The sequence below is a fragment of the Nicotiana tabacum genome, chromosome 8 (assembly GCF_000715075.1).
Source record: "Nicotiana tabacum cultivar K326 chromosome 8, ASM71507v2, whole genome shotgun sequence".
NCBI classification, from domain to species: Eukaryota; Viridiplantae; Streptophyta; class Magnoliopsida; order Solanales; family Solanaceae; genus Nicotiana; species Nicotiana tabacum.
The window spans coordinates 207903244-207917270 of record NC_134087.1 but is presented as its reverse complement, the minus strand read 5'-3'; the positions used below and the strand labels follow the sequence as shown (position 1 = coordinate 207917270).

The following is a 14027-nucleotide window of genomic DNA, read 5'->3' as shown; positions in this document are numbered from 1 at the left end:
GAATACCGTTCGGATTTTGGGTCAAAATTGGCATATAGGGAAAGGAATCTGTCATTTTGGGGTTTGTATTTCTTTTGATTAGAGTATATGGGCCATTTGATTTTCGAGTCTGTATTTCATCATTAAGTTGGTTAGTTTTGTTGCTATTATGAAAATGGGAAATTCCAAAAAATATTTTATTGTCGTTTACCTTTTATTTGCAAGAACTACGCACGGTCTGATTCATGCGGGGTCATGATACGTAGGCAATCTCCATAAGATTCGACCGCAACCAAAAAAAAAGAAAAAAAAAGAAAAAAATGAAAAGTGAAAAATAGAAAAGAAGAATTGAAAAAATGGGAAAAGATGTTGTGAATAATGAGGACCGACCCAATCCATTCTAACATGTTTTGTTTTGAATTGTGAATAAAGTTGAGGTGGTCGGTTGTGGTAAGCTGGAAACACAAGATCCAAGGAAAATGATAACTGACATCGAAGCTGTTACGAGTGCTCAAGAGACTCAGGGTCAGAGGGTTCAACAAGGGTCTACTGTGGTTGAGGAAAATAGAACACTGAAACAACAAATGACCAAAATGCGTCAAGCCTGGGCCAATGGCCAAGGACAGCCTTGTCACGAGTCACAATTTGCTACACAGCAAGAACAGTACCACTATCCCGAGTGCCACTCGTATTCGTTTGATCTTCCTGCAAACATCAAGAAGCCTGCCCGAAAGAGGGTACAGGAAGAAATAACTCAAAGAGTGAAAATATTAGAACAACGGTTGAAAAACACGCAAGTAATGACCGGTCAAAAGAGCGTTGCCTTCAGAGATCTATGCATGTTCCCCGATGTCCACTTGCCGCCTGGTTTCAAGGTTCCCAAATTTGAAAAGTACAATGGACATGGAGACCCCATAGCCCACCTGAAAAGGTATTGCAACCAATTGAGAGGTGTGGGAAAAAATGAGGAATTGCTTATAGCTTATTTTGGGGAAAGCCTCACGGGTGTAGCATCTGAATGGTTTTTGGATCAAGACACATCTTGCTGGTACGTCTGGGATGACATGGCACGGGCCTTTGTCAAACAATTTCAATACAACATCGACATCGCCCCAGACCGCATTTCCCTTTCTAACCTAAAAAAGAAACCAACTGAAAGTTTCAGGGAATATGCCATCAAATGGAGAGAGCAGGCAGCTAGAGCTAAGCCACCCATGGATGGCCACGAGTTAATCACTGTCTTTCTACAGGCTCAAGAGCCAAATTATTTTCAATACATGACATCCGCAGTGGGTAAATCCTTCCTGGAAGCAATCAAAATGGGAGAAATGGAGGAGAACAGTCTTAAGACAAGCAGAATTATAAGCCAAACAGCTCTCAAAGCTACAGCTCAAGCTGTCCAAATTGAATCTGGTAAATGAATGAGAGGGATGAAGAAATCATGGTGATATCAGGGTCGAGAAGAGGTCCTAGGAGAACATCTTGAGGGTATGTGCAGCCTCATCAGGTTTTCCATGACCCGCCTAAGCATTACTATCCACCTCCGAATCCCTCACACCCGCCACCAAATCACCCAAGAAAGCGAGCTCGAGTATCACAAAATCTCCACCAGCCTCCGCAAAATTTTCAATTACCTTGTAACCCACATCCAAGCCAGGGGTATAGAAGGGAACAAAAGTTAAAAGATAGTTTTACACCAATAGGAGAGTCCTATTCAAGCTTATTTGAGAAGTTAAAACAACATGATATGATTGCACCTATTCCTCCAAATCAGGTGGACCGACGTGCGAGAAGCTTTGACTCATCTAAAAGGTGTGAATACCACTCCAATGCTCTAGGGCACAATGTAGAAAATTGTCGGGATTTGAAAAGAGAGATAGAAAGGATGATCCAGGAAAATTTGATTCAAGACAGTGGCACCCAGAATATCACGCTGCATCCCTTACATGAGGAGGCACACTTGGTGGGGATGATGCCCGGTGACATGGGGTATGCGAATGCTCTTGGGAACTTGTTGACTGAAGTTGAAGATACTGAGGCAGATAGTAGTCATGGCAATATGGATGTGAAGCTTAGTGGCTAAGATGTCGTGCTTGTAATTGGAAAGACGCTCCAATCCTGAGTCAGCTAGGGAGGAGCTTTGGTGGTCCATTTGGCTGTCATTTCTGTTGTCCAGATTATTTGCAGGGTTGTGATCCTGATATTGTCTTGTGTTCAAACCCTCCTATCCTTTCATTTTTGTCTAGTTTGTTTAGTCGTAGTGGTTTGTTTAGGGTTGTCTAAGTTTGTTTCAGTTCATTCTAGGGTTGCAATCCAGTTTGTTCTGTTTTGTCTTGTTATTCGAACTGTTTCATCGTTTGTCTAATGCAAATTCCGATCTGTTGTTACTCTCAATCATTTTCTTTGTTTAGTTCTTTTCTATCTTTTTGTTTTGCCTTTTGTCGGTTCTAGTGACATGACATGCACGCATAATTCTCAGTCTGATTTTCAAAAGTTGCGAAGCAATGAGACCATTTTGAAAACGATAAGGACACTTGAGGAAATGAGAACAGATTGGGACATTTTGAGATTGTTTGCCCGAACCATGTGAAACTGGGGCAAGTAAAACATAAAAACCCCCGTAAAAGCAAGTTGGCCAAATTGACAGGGGGTCGGTCGTGATAAATAGAGTAAGAGTGTTGTCGAATGGCACATTATACCTGACAGATGTAGAAGGAAAATGTGTGAAAATGGCCGTCAATTCCGATGCGGTCAAGAGATGATGTGTATGGTTTCTTTATTCTGATTGTACTTGTTTGTATTTGGCATATTTTGAAGTTTGAAATGACGAAGGCGTTTTGTTCTGCTATCTAAACACGTTACCCTTTTGTCAACCTCGTTGAGCCTTATTTGTTTTCTTTCATACCCCTCTTTCGGAATCAACGACACAATTAAAAAATGCAAGTGTCGGAGATACACAAATGGAAAAAGAAGGGAAAAGAAAAAAAAGGAAAAGGAAAAAAGGAAAAGGAGAAAGAAAGAAAGAAAGGAAGAAAGGAAAAGAAAAGAAAAGGGGAAGAAAAGAAAAGAAAAGAAAAGAAAGAAAGAAAAGAAAGAAAGAGAAGAAAGAAAAAGAAAATGAAGAAAAGAAAGGAAAAAGAAAAACAAAGAAAAAGAAAGAGAGAGAAAGAAAATCGCAACAACGTAGTTTCTATGACGTGAACTACGTTTGACTTGATCCCGAAAGGGTACGTAGGCAGCCTCTCTGAGGTTCAGTCATATCAAAACAAAAATCCAAAAGTCCCCAAGCAAGAAACTGGGGCAGAAATTGTGGTTGTTGTGAGAAGTTGGATTCCGAAAGTTGTAATTTTAACCCATTTTGAAATTGTTTTTGAGCCTTTTATACCCTTTCTTTCTAACCCATCCAAAAGCCTACATTACGATCCAAAGAAAGACCTTCTGATCAGTCTTTGAGAAATGCCAAGTCAAGCAGGTAAGGTAATTCATGTCAGGGGCAACACTCCGATCCAAACAAGGAAAATGAAAATGAGAGAATCTTATTGATGAAAATCCTCATGGGTATCGCAAGGTGATGAAAGCTGAGAGAAATAAAAAATGAGAGAGTCTTATTGGTGAAAACCTTCACGGGCACCTTGAGACGACAGTAAGTTGAGAGAAAGAACGGAATGAGAGAGGTTTGATGGTGAAAACCCTTTGGGCACTACAAGCCGAATAAGGAATGCAAATCAAATTGGATAAGCGGAGCAATGAAGCCCAGTTTCACGGCAAAAAGGAACAACAAGAGCTGACCATCAGGTTTGCTTAACAGAATAGGTAGCAGATGCATGTCAGGGTCATTAGAGTCGGTATCCACATCCGTTAGGTTTCTACTGTCTAGTTTTCTTGTTAGGAACCATCTCTTTCTATTGTCTTTTAATTTGTTCCTTTTGTTTTGTTTATTTCCCCTTTCTGAGTCTTTTGGTCGTAACAAGTGAGGAATGACTTCAAAATTGTCCACCAGCTTTCCAATTGCACAAAATGGGGTCACAAGTCAGGAAAAATAACTAGAGCACTGAGCTGGTAATAATCAACATACTTTGGGATCCTTATGAAACACAAAGTTTGGTAGATGTCGGTTCAGGAATAATGCAACAGATAGAGGGTATTGGGATTGAATGGGGAAATTTTGAGTAATTTTGACTCTTCCACTTTATTTTAGTACAAGAAAACAAAAATTACAACAAAAAAATATAAAATAATATAATAATAAGTTCATTAATATTTGTAGTCATTTTTAATCTAAAAATAATAATAAGAATAGTATCGTATTTTTATTTTTAATATAATGTTTGAAAATACAAAAAATAGATTTGTTTTAAGGGTTAGTTTTGTTTTAATAAACTATTTTAATAGTAGGACTAATTAATAAATGGGCGCGTATTTTTAATCTCATTCGCGGCAAAAGAATAGAGATTGGGCCCATACCCCTTAACCTAAAACCCTACAACCTAGACTCTACACTATAAAAAAGAAGAAAAAGAATAAGAAAAGGAGAGGAGGAAGAAGCTGGGAAAGCAGCAGCTGCGCATGAAGAAGCTTGGCTTCTTCGTTAAAGAAGCTGGAAAGCAGCAAAGCTGCGTAGCTTTTCTTCGGAGACCCCCCCTAGACTTGGCTTCTTCTTCCTCGTGACATCTTTCCGAAAAGCTTCAACGTTCTTTCCGAAGCGTCTTCCATGGCTGCTTAATCCAAATAAAGTTCCCTTCTCACACGCAAATCACCATAGCCGGCGTTCACTAGTTCCCCACTCGAGCTGTTGCTTCGCCGGAATTGATAACCGGCGAGTAACAACACCACTAGTAGCATCGAATCTGTAGAATAATGTCGTCATTTGTGTTTATGCGTAAAAATAATTTGACATCCGTCTGGGTCTGACCCGCGACCTCCATTAACGCCAACGAAGTCACGTTTTGTTCCTCATCGTTGAAATCACAATAACTGTTTCTGTTCTTTTGTCGTTTGGCACCTTTGCCTTCTGTTTTGATTTTGAGATTCTACCGGAAACGTCATTGTCTGAGGTTGCTGTCTAATTTGTCCAAAGCTCCGTCTGTTGGTTCCGTCGAGGTTCGAGTGTCGTCCGACGAGATTCCGCTTCATCGAGGTCCTGAATTGTTGTCTCGTTTGCTCTTGGAGTCACATACTGGAAAGGTCAACAATTTGTTCAAGGTTTTCTTCTTCCTATATTTCATTTCGTTACTCTTGCGTGATTTAGTGCTTCAGTTGTGATATAAGTTTAACATGAATTTTGAATTTATGTTTTGGTTGGTTCTTTGCATATGTAGTTTGAATTACTTTTCCCTTTTTGTCATTGTTGCTAAAATAAAATCAGAGTTCTAATGAAAAGAAGTTAGACCCTGACGATGAGTTGAAATACACTTGAGAGATTGAAATGCTGAATCGAAGCAATATAGACTATTTTTGGACAAATTGTGTTAATTTATGTTCTGGTTCAAATCGTGACTGATCAAGGGCAAGGAATATTCATGTTTCCATGGCACGGGTGTGATTGCGAGAAAAAGGAGTACTATAGAAGTTTCACTAAATTTTGGGTTGGTTGATCGTTAATTTTGGGTTGTTAATATGTGGAGATGAATTGAGCTTTATTTTATTTAGTTCTATTTTAAGTTGCTTATTTTATTGTTTGCTATTAGTATGTTATAGGTTGACCACATGTGGGTAGGCAGACTTTTATGCACGTAATTAAATCATTGCAACTATAGGTATGGTTCCCGTGGCCTGGTTATGATACCTAAATTAATTAGTTGTAAAAATGAATATCTGTAGTTTAACTAATTGCTAATCCTTAGAAATTGAGGCATGCAATTTAGTTGAATTTCCATGGCCCTCGCAAAGCAAAGTGCGTAGTTGCTTTAGGCGCGCTGTTTTAAAAATTACTTTCTTAAATTCGGGTGCGCATTGATACGACTCAAATCCAAATCTCGACGAAGTCGAAATGTGTTGATAATTACGGGTGCATTAATTGCGACGTGGTTCGAAACGTGTTTTCATGACGTCGCAATTCTTAAAAAATAACTATAATAAAAGTGGTATAAAATTAATAAAAGGCACATAAGCTAGCATGTATTAAAATCAGATAAAATCAAATACAACAGTTAAGCGACCGTGCTAGAACCACGGAACCCGGGAATGCCTAACACATTCTCCCGGGTTAACAGAATTCCTTACTTGGATTTCTGGTTCGCGGACTGTTAACAGAGTCATAATTTCCTCGGTTCGGGATTCAACCGGTGACTTGGGATACCATTAATCTCTCAAGTGGCGACTCTGAATAATTAATAATTAAATCCCGTTCCGATTGTCCTTTAATTGGAAAAACTCCTTTACGCCCTCTTCCGGGGATGTAGGATGAAAAAGGAGGTGTGACAGATGGATAAGCGTTTCATCATGTCAATGAACATTTTGAACTGATTCTCATTTTTCTGCTTCGCAAGCCTTTGAGGATAAAGTGGAGGTGACATTCGCAAAGGAGCCTTGGCTTTAGGCACAACCGGCTCCGGCATATGTATTATGTGTTCCCTAGACGGGTTCACATCATTTTGGGTTTCCAACTCGACATCTTGAATATCAATCCTCACTTCTTCATTTAAATTTTCAGCAATCACATTTTCAACAACCAAAAGAACTTCATATTCTTGCAACTCAACATCATCATTCACAATTTGCTTTTGGTTGGAGGCATGCACATCACCGCCTCTCCCGCTTCTTGTTGTCACTGCCATAACATGATTGTTCCCACCCTTCGGGTTTACTACCGTATCACTTGGTAGAGCACCCTTAGGGCGAGTATTTAAAGACTGTGAGATTTGGCCTAATTTCACCTCCAAGTTTCTGATTGAGGTATTGTGGGAAGCCAACTGCGCATCAGAATCCGAATTATTCTTCATCATCTGCTCGAACATCATTTCAATTCTACCCATATCATTGCTACAAGAACTAGGACCTTGAGATGGAAATGGGGGTGGATTGTTCGGTTGTTGGTACATTGGGGGACTTTAAAAGCCTTGCCCCCGATTTCCTTGGTTTCTATTGTTCCATCCACCTTGGTTGTTATTACCACCCCAATTGTTGTTATTACCATTCCAATTACCTTGGTTGCTTTGATTATTGTTCTGATTTGCCCCAGTTGTTGTTTTGGTTGTTGTTCCCCCAATTACCATTGCCTTGTTGTTGATTTCCCCAATTGCCTTGGGGTCTCTATTGTTGTTGGTTGGAAGAATTCCCCCTTTGGCCTTGATAATTATTCACATATTGCACCTCTTCACTTTGTTCATCATAACCATCATTTTAAAATCCACCGCAATCACTGTCAAATTGCTCCGAATTCCATTGGTTTTGTTGCCCTCTTTGTCTTCTTTTGTTGACAAGCATATTGACACCCTCCATGGCATTCACTTGGTGAGGATTTTGAACTTGTTACAACTATGACTTTGCTAGTTAGTTCATCGTAGTTGTCAACTCAGCTATAGCCTACCCATGATCATGTAAATCCTTGTGCAAATGAGTGACCGTGGGGTCACCTTGGGGCACATTGGATCTACTTTGCCAAGCAGAAGAAGTGTCAGCCATCTCGTCAAGAATATCACATGCCTCATCATATGACGGCTTCATAAAGTTTCCCCCAGCAAGTTTGTTCTTTCTGATAAGGTTATGCTCTAATCTGTACTACTATTCATTGCATCCCACTTTTAACATCATCTCAAGTCTCATATTTACCAACTTGTACTCCATAATTATACCCTAGTGGACAATTATCCTCTCTAGGACATTAGGTTTCTCCTGCGCGTCGCTTGGGCTTCTAATACGTTTGGAATTCGATAGGAAGAGAAGGTTTATTGCTCTAAGCTTCATGGCACGATCTAGAGTAGAAAGAGATGAGACAATCCTAGGTGTCTTGGTAGTTAACCGTTTATATGTCTGATCATCTTGAAGCTTGGCTGATACCTTCCGACCTTCTTGACGATTCCTTATTCACAAACCTCTTTACCATTTTCCCAGTCTCCTTATCTGACCTCATGTATTTTCATGACAACTGATTTCACTTGAAGATCTTGCATGTTCATTGATTAACCACTCCATCCATCGTTTGTGTTACTGAAATACCTTTTTCCGGTGCAGACCCAATATCTTCTTTTGCGGTACTGTCCGTGAACTGGCATTTCCCCAACCTTTGAGTCTCCTATGAATTTCCCAATTATGTACATTGCTTTCCGTGTTGTTCTTTCTTGATTTTCTGCTGGCCTTGGCCTTATAACCCTCGATTTCTGCTGGGGATATTCTTCTTGACACTGGTCCATCCTTTTGTCAATCGCATCATCGAATATACCCTCGGTTCAATCCCCCCGGCCCTCTTTTTGTTGCACTGTCCCTGAATTGATATGGACCAATCTTGGGTATTTTGCGCGAACCTCAAAGCACGTTGACTATTACCAGCTCATTGCGCTTGTTCTTTCCTGACTTATACCACTTTGATGTACTAGTCAGATCTCGTCTTGAATAATTGGAAAGCTGATGGCAAATTTTGAAATCATTTCTCGCTTGTTCTGACCAAAGAGACTCAAGAAGAGGAAATGACAAAGGTAAAAGGAACAGAGTAAAAGGCAAAAAAAAGAGATGACTCCTAACAAGAAAACTACAAAGTAAAACCTATCAGATGTGGATACCAACTCTATTGGCCATGACATGCACACGTGGCCTATCCTCCATCGTTAATCGCCTTTCACAATCTTTGTCTGGTGCTTTCCTGTATGATTCTCAATCTTTATTCGACTTGTAGTGCCCGAAGGGTTTTCACTATCAAGCCTCTCTCATTTTGGTTTTTCTCTCAACTTATAGCCGCCTCAAGTGCCCGTGAAGGTTTTCACCGATAAGACTCTCTCATTTTATTACTTTTCTGCCGAGGATCAGGGTGTTATTCTCGACTTCCATTTGCATGACTTGGAATCTTTCAAAGACTGGTCAAAAGGTCTTTCTTTGGACCATAACGTGGCATTTTGGATAGGGCTCGAAAGAAAGGGTACTAGCGGCTCAAAACGAATCAATTTGGGTTCAAAATTTACAACCTTCAGAACCAGATTTCTTTAGCTTAGACACAACTTCTGCCCCAGTTTCTGCTTAGGGATTTTTGATTTTTTGTTACACTATGACCGAGCCGTGAAGAGCCTACGTATCCTCTTTGAGGAATCAGGTCAAACGTAGTTCCCAATTCCTCTTTTTTCTTTTCTTTTTGTTTTCCTTTTCACTTATTTATTATTTTCTTTTATTTTTCTTTCTCTTTCTCATTTCTCCTTTCTCCTTTGTCGTTTTGTTGTTTTGTTGTTTATGTTGTTTTCTTTTCCCTTTTTTTCTTTTTCTTTATCTTCCATGCTTGTGTTTTCTAGTCTTTTCTACTGATTCCGAACGAGGATATAAAAGAAAACCAATAAGGCTCAAAGGTTTAATGAGGGATAAAGTGTTTAGATAGCAGAATAAAATGCCTTCGTCATTCTAATCTTCAGAATATGCCAAGCCCAAACGACACAATTAAACATTCGCCACATCTTCTGATTGTGCCAGACTTGATAACCATATCCATACATTCGCCTTTTCATTTGTCATTTTTAACGCACCGTTGGGCAACACTCTCACTTCCGTTACCATGAACGACCCCCTTGTCAATATGGCTAACTTGCTTTTATGGTTTTCTTTATGTTTTACCTGCCCCAGTTTCACGTGGCTTGGGCTTCAAATGATCTCAAGTTGTTTCTATTTCCCTTAAGTGTCCCGATCATCTCCCAATGGCTTTATAATTATCTTTTTAAGATTAGGCCCAAACTGTGTGCGCATGTCATGTCACTAGAATCGACGTTGAACAAAGACAAAATAAAAGGATAAAAAGAACTAAACCAAGAAGATGACTGGAGGTAACAAAAGACCGGAATTTGCATTAGACAGGCGGTGAAACGGTTCGTATAATGAAATAAGCAAAACAACTGGGGTAAAACCTTGGAACAAACCTAAAACAAACCTAGACAACACTAAACAAACCACTATGACAAAAATGGAAGGATAAGAGGGTTTGACACAAGACAATGTCCATATTACAACCCTGTAAATAACCCGGACAACAGAAATGACAACAAAATGAACCACCAAAGCTTTGCTCCGGCTGACCAAGAAAGGGAGCGTCTTCCCAATTACCAAGCACATCATCTTAGCCACTGAGCTTCGCATCAAGACCACCATCTACTTCAACATCTTCAACTTTAGTCAATATCCTAAGAGGGTTCACATGCTCTTTATTATTGTCGTCGATCGCAATCACTCATTTGTGAATCATTCTTTCTATTTCCCTTTTTAACGAATGACAACTCTCAATGCTATGCCCTGGGACATTGGAATGGTATGTGCATCGTGTAGTAGGTCAAAGCTTCTTGCATGTAAATCTGGAGTATATCCGGGGAACGGCTCAATCAGGCCAACATGCTTTAGTCTTTCAAACAGACTTGCATAAGATTCTCTGATAGGGGTGAGAGCCTTTCCTCGTTTCAGCAACCTCTCGTTCCTAAATGTCTTATTTGGCCTAAAACCTGATCCAGGGGGTTTCTAGTGTATTTGTGGGGGTGGATAGACATTTTGTGGAGATGGGTACTATGTTTTTGGTAGTCCCGTGGAGAGAAGTAGCATTGGAAAAATATAGCTGGACGATGAGTGATGGAGCTTCTCGGGTGGCTGGGAAAACTGTCATAAGTGGGTAGATATGGAGAGTATGGAGGATCGTCCGTTATTGTGTTAGGTGTTTGGGTAAGGATAGAGTTCAGGAAGCTGGGTGGTGGTGGGGGTGGTGCTTTCCCAGTCATCCATGCCCGATACATGTCTGCCACATGCTGTCTCAACATTTTTACCTCTTCTACCAGCCCGTAGGCCTGTTCAACCAACTGCTTTCGGGCATCGGTACCAACCCCCTTAGTTCTATTGTTCTCTGCCATTGTCTTTTGCCTTTGTTTTGCGGGGAAGAGTTACTTTAGAATCACAACCAACCACCTTTCTGGATGAACATAACAAAATGGAGCCATCACGTTAGCGTTAGGGCATTTGACAGATAGGTAAACACATATTGAGGATGCAATGCACCTAGGCAGTTAACCCTTTCTATCATGCATTTGCTTCAGTTACGTGCGTCATTCCGGCTTTTTATAATTGTGCCCCTTCTTTTAAGCTTCCTCCTTTATTTACTTTTCATTTTCCCTCTTTTTTTAGTGGTGGTCGAATCCTATAAAGATTGCCTACGTATCATGTCCCCGCATGAATCAGACCGTGCGTAGTTCTGTTAGATAAGTGCCAAAATGACTGATAAAATTTTTGATTTTCTTTTTTTTTCAAATTTTCCATTAAAGAAAAATGTGTTTATTGAAACGACCCATTACAATATTAACGGACTCTAAAAGACATTGTCATCAAAATGGCAATACAACTTAAAAATAGACTAACAGACTCTGACTGACAAGTACTCCCTTTTTTTAAAAAAAAATAAAAAAAAATAAATTTCATAAAATATCCGGTCTTGTCAATACGACTTTTCAGCACTTCGAAGAAGATTTAAAGGCTGTGTTTGATAACCAGTCAAAACCTTAAAAATGACTAAAGGTGGTGTTTATGCAAAGTCAGCCTTTCGGTGTCCCTTTTTGGGAACATTCGGATATTTTTGACAAGAACGGCATCACTCGACTTATTTATGACGAAAATTAAAATTTTGACATTTTTGGCTATTTTTGCAAAAAAGGGAGGTTGAACCCGACGAGGGTTGCGTACGTATCTCACACCATGTGAGAATCAAACCGGCGTAGTTCGGGCAAATAAACTATTTTTGAAAACAAGACCCTTATTGGCAAATAAAACTATATTTTTTTTCTTTTTTTTCATTTTCTTAGAGTTTCGACACTATTTGTACATTGTTTTTTTTTTTAAAACAAGCGATTAACTCTTTTTAACCCTCATACTGCTATTTCTCTTTCCTCAAAATATTTAAAAGCCTAGGTATTTGTTATAGACTGTGTACTCGAGCGGACAACTCGAGTCGAGGAGGGGGCAACGTACCGGGGACCCGCGAGATCGTCCGGCTTTGTAACTTATCCGGCCTCTTTCTTATTTCAGGGTATGACACTAACAGAATAGGGAGTCTCAACTAGTAAGCACATCCCCAGAGGTAAGAAGAGAAGGGTTTCAGCACAGTTTATATACAGTTAAGATAATATCAAAGCGGTAAAAGTATCATTTAGCACATTAGGCCCAAACATGTAAAAAAAATCACATAACGCCAAATATAACAATCTTTCTATGCTCAAATTCTTGAACCCTGAACCAGAGATTCTGGGTTCGTTCCCCAACAGAGTCGCCAGAGCTGGCACACCTCCTTTTTCACCTACACCCCGGAAAAGGGTATATATAAAGGGAGTTTTTCCAATTAAAGGACAATCGAAACGGGATTCGTTTATTTAAAGATTCAGAGTCTCCACTTGGGAGATTTATGGTGTCCCAAGTCACCGGTTGAATCCCGAATCGAGGAAAAGATTGACTCTGTATTACAGTCCGCGAACAAGAAATCTGAGTAAGGAATTCTGTTAACCCGGGAGAAGGTGTTAGGCATTCCCGAGTTCCGTGGTTCTAGCACGGTTGCTCAACTGTTATATTTGGCTTAAATTATCTGATTTTAACAATTATGAACCTATGTGCAAAATTTAACCTTCAACCGCTTTTACTCAATTTTTAAAAGAAAGTTGAACGTCATCTAAAACATGTCTTTAGATTGCGTCACATGAAATGCACCCGCAATCCTGAACACATTTTATTCAACATTTTGGGATTTGATTTGGGTCACATGAAATGCACACCCGAGTTTAAGAAAGTAACTTTATTAAAATACGCGGCTAAAGCGACTAACGCGTTATTATCTTTGGGGGGGGGGGGTGAAATTCGCTAAACGGCCCATCCCGAATTCTAAGTAATTTAATACAGACATTTATTGAGGGCCCCGCGATTTAGACATTTTATTTAGCGAGACTCATCTCAGTTTATTATTTAAAAGGCAAACCTAAAAGCAACTATGATTTTCTATTTTTATTTGTCTCTAATAATAAAAGAAAAAGTCCTAATTAATTTGTTACTGGACCAAATGATAGTTCTGCACCACAGTCTAGCCATTGGGCGCCAGGATAAGCCCAACAAAGAGAAATTACATCCAGGTCTGTACCCCAAAATTGGCCAGTCGCAGATCTTGGCCCAGGTCCAAACGTGAAGGGAATTAAAACTGGACCTAGGCCCGCGTCATAGGAGCTGAAGCTCAAACTGCCGGAAACAGGCCGCTGGGCCTTGATCTTTGTACCAAGCAAACTTAATTCAATTAAAACGAATACTACTTAATTTGCTTCAAGTTGTTCCATGTGCACTCTATAATTTGTAACAAGTAAGAACAAGGTACGCCTACTCAAATTAGCAAGAACTGATCATTTTGATTCCCATTTCAAGCTTGGGTCAAGCCTAACTAATGTATTACCACCTTATTCCGAAGGCAATGGAGTGATTAACGACTGGGTTGAGCTATCAAACACACTTCACCAATTTAAGTGCCTATTCCCTAATCTTAAGCTCAAATCACTGGTGTCAAAACTAAAGTGTTGCACTTACTAAATCAATTATTAGGCCCGATTTTAACATTATCATGATCTACATTATGATTTTAAAGCCAATTTTAAGCTGTAATGAATAATTATCACATGAATTCAAGATACAATACACTAAAACTACTATTCAGAATGAACAAATTCTAATTCAAATTTAACAGTCCAATATCGTTCAAAGTCCAGATTATTGCACATCAAATTTAACTTGCATCAAACACTGTACACACTAACTAACATTTATCTAGCCATCAGTGTACAACAAATAGAGAACATGAACATGCTGATCTCATTTCTATTTCAACAGCTACATCAATGTAGTTTTAAGACGTGTACCTG

General features: G+C 39.5%; 1 protein-coding gene across 1 annotated transcript in view; it reads left to right on the top strand.

The window, feature by feature from the left end:
* Positions 1-1298: 1298 nt before the first annotated feature.
* The window catches only part of LOC142163517 (uncharacterized), a 32870-nt gene continuing 20141 nt past the window's right edge, over positions 1299-14027 (top strand). Inside the window, exon 1 of the mRNA XM_075220813.1 lies at positions 1299-1392. Coding sequence (XP_075076914.1) covers positions 1299-1392 — 94 coding nt within the window. The remainder of the gene's footprint in view (positions 1393-14027) is intronic.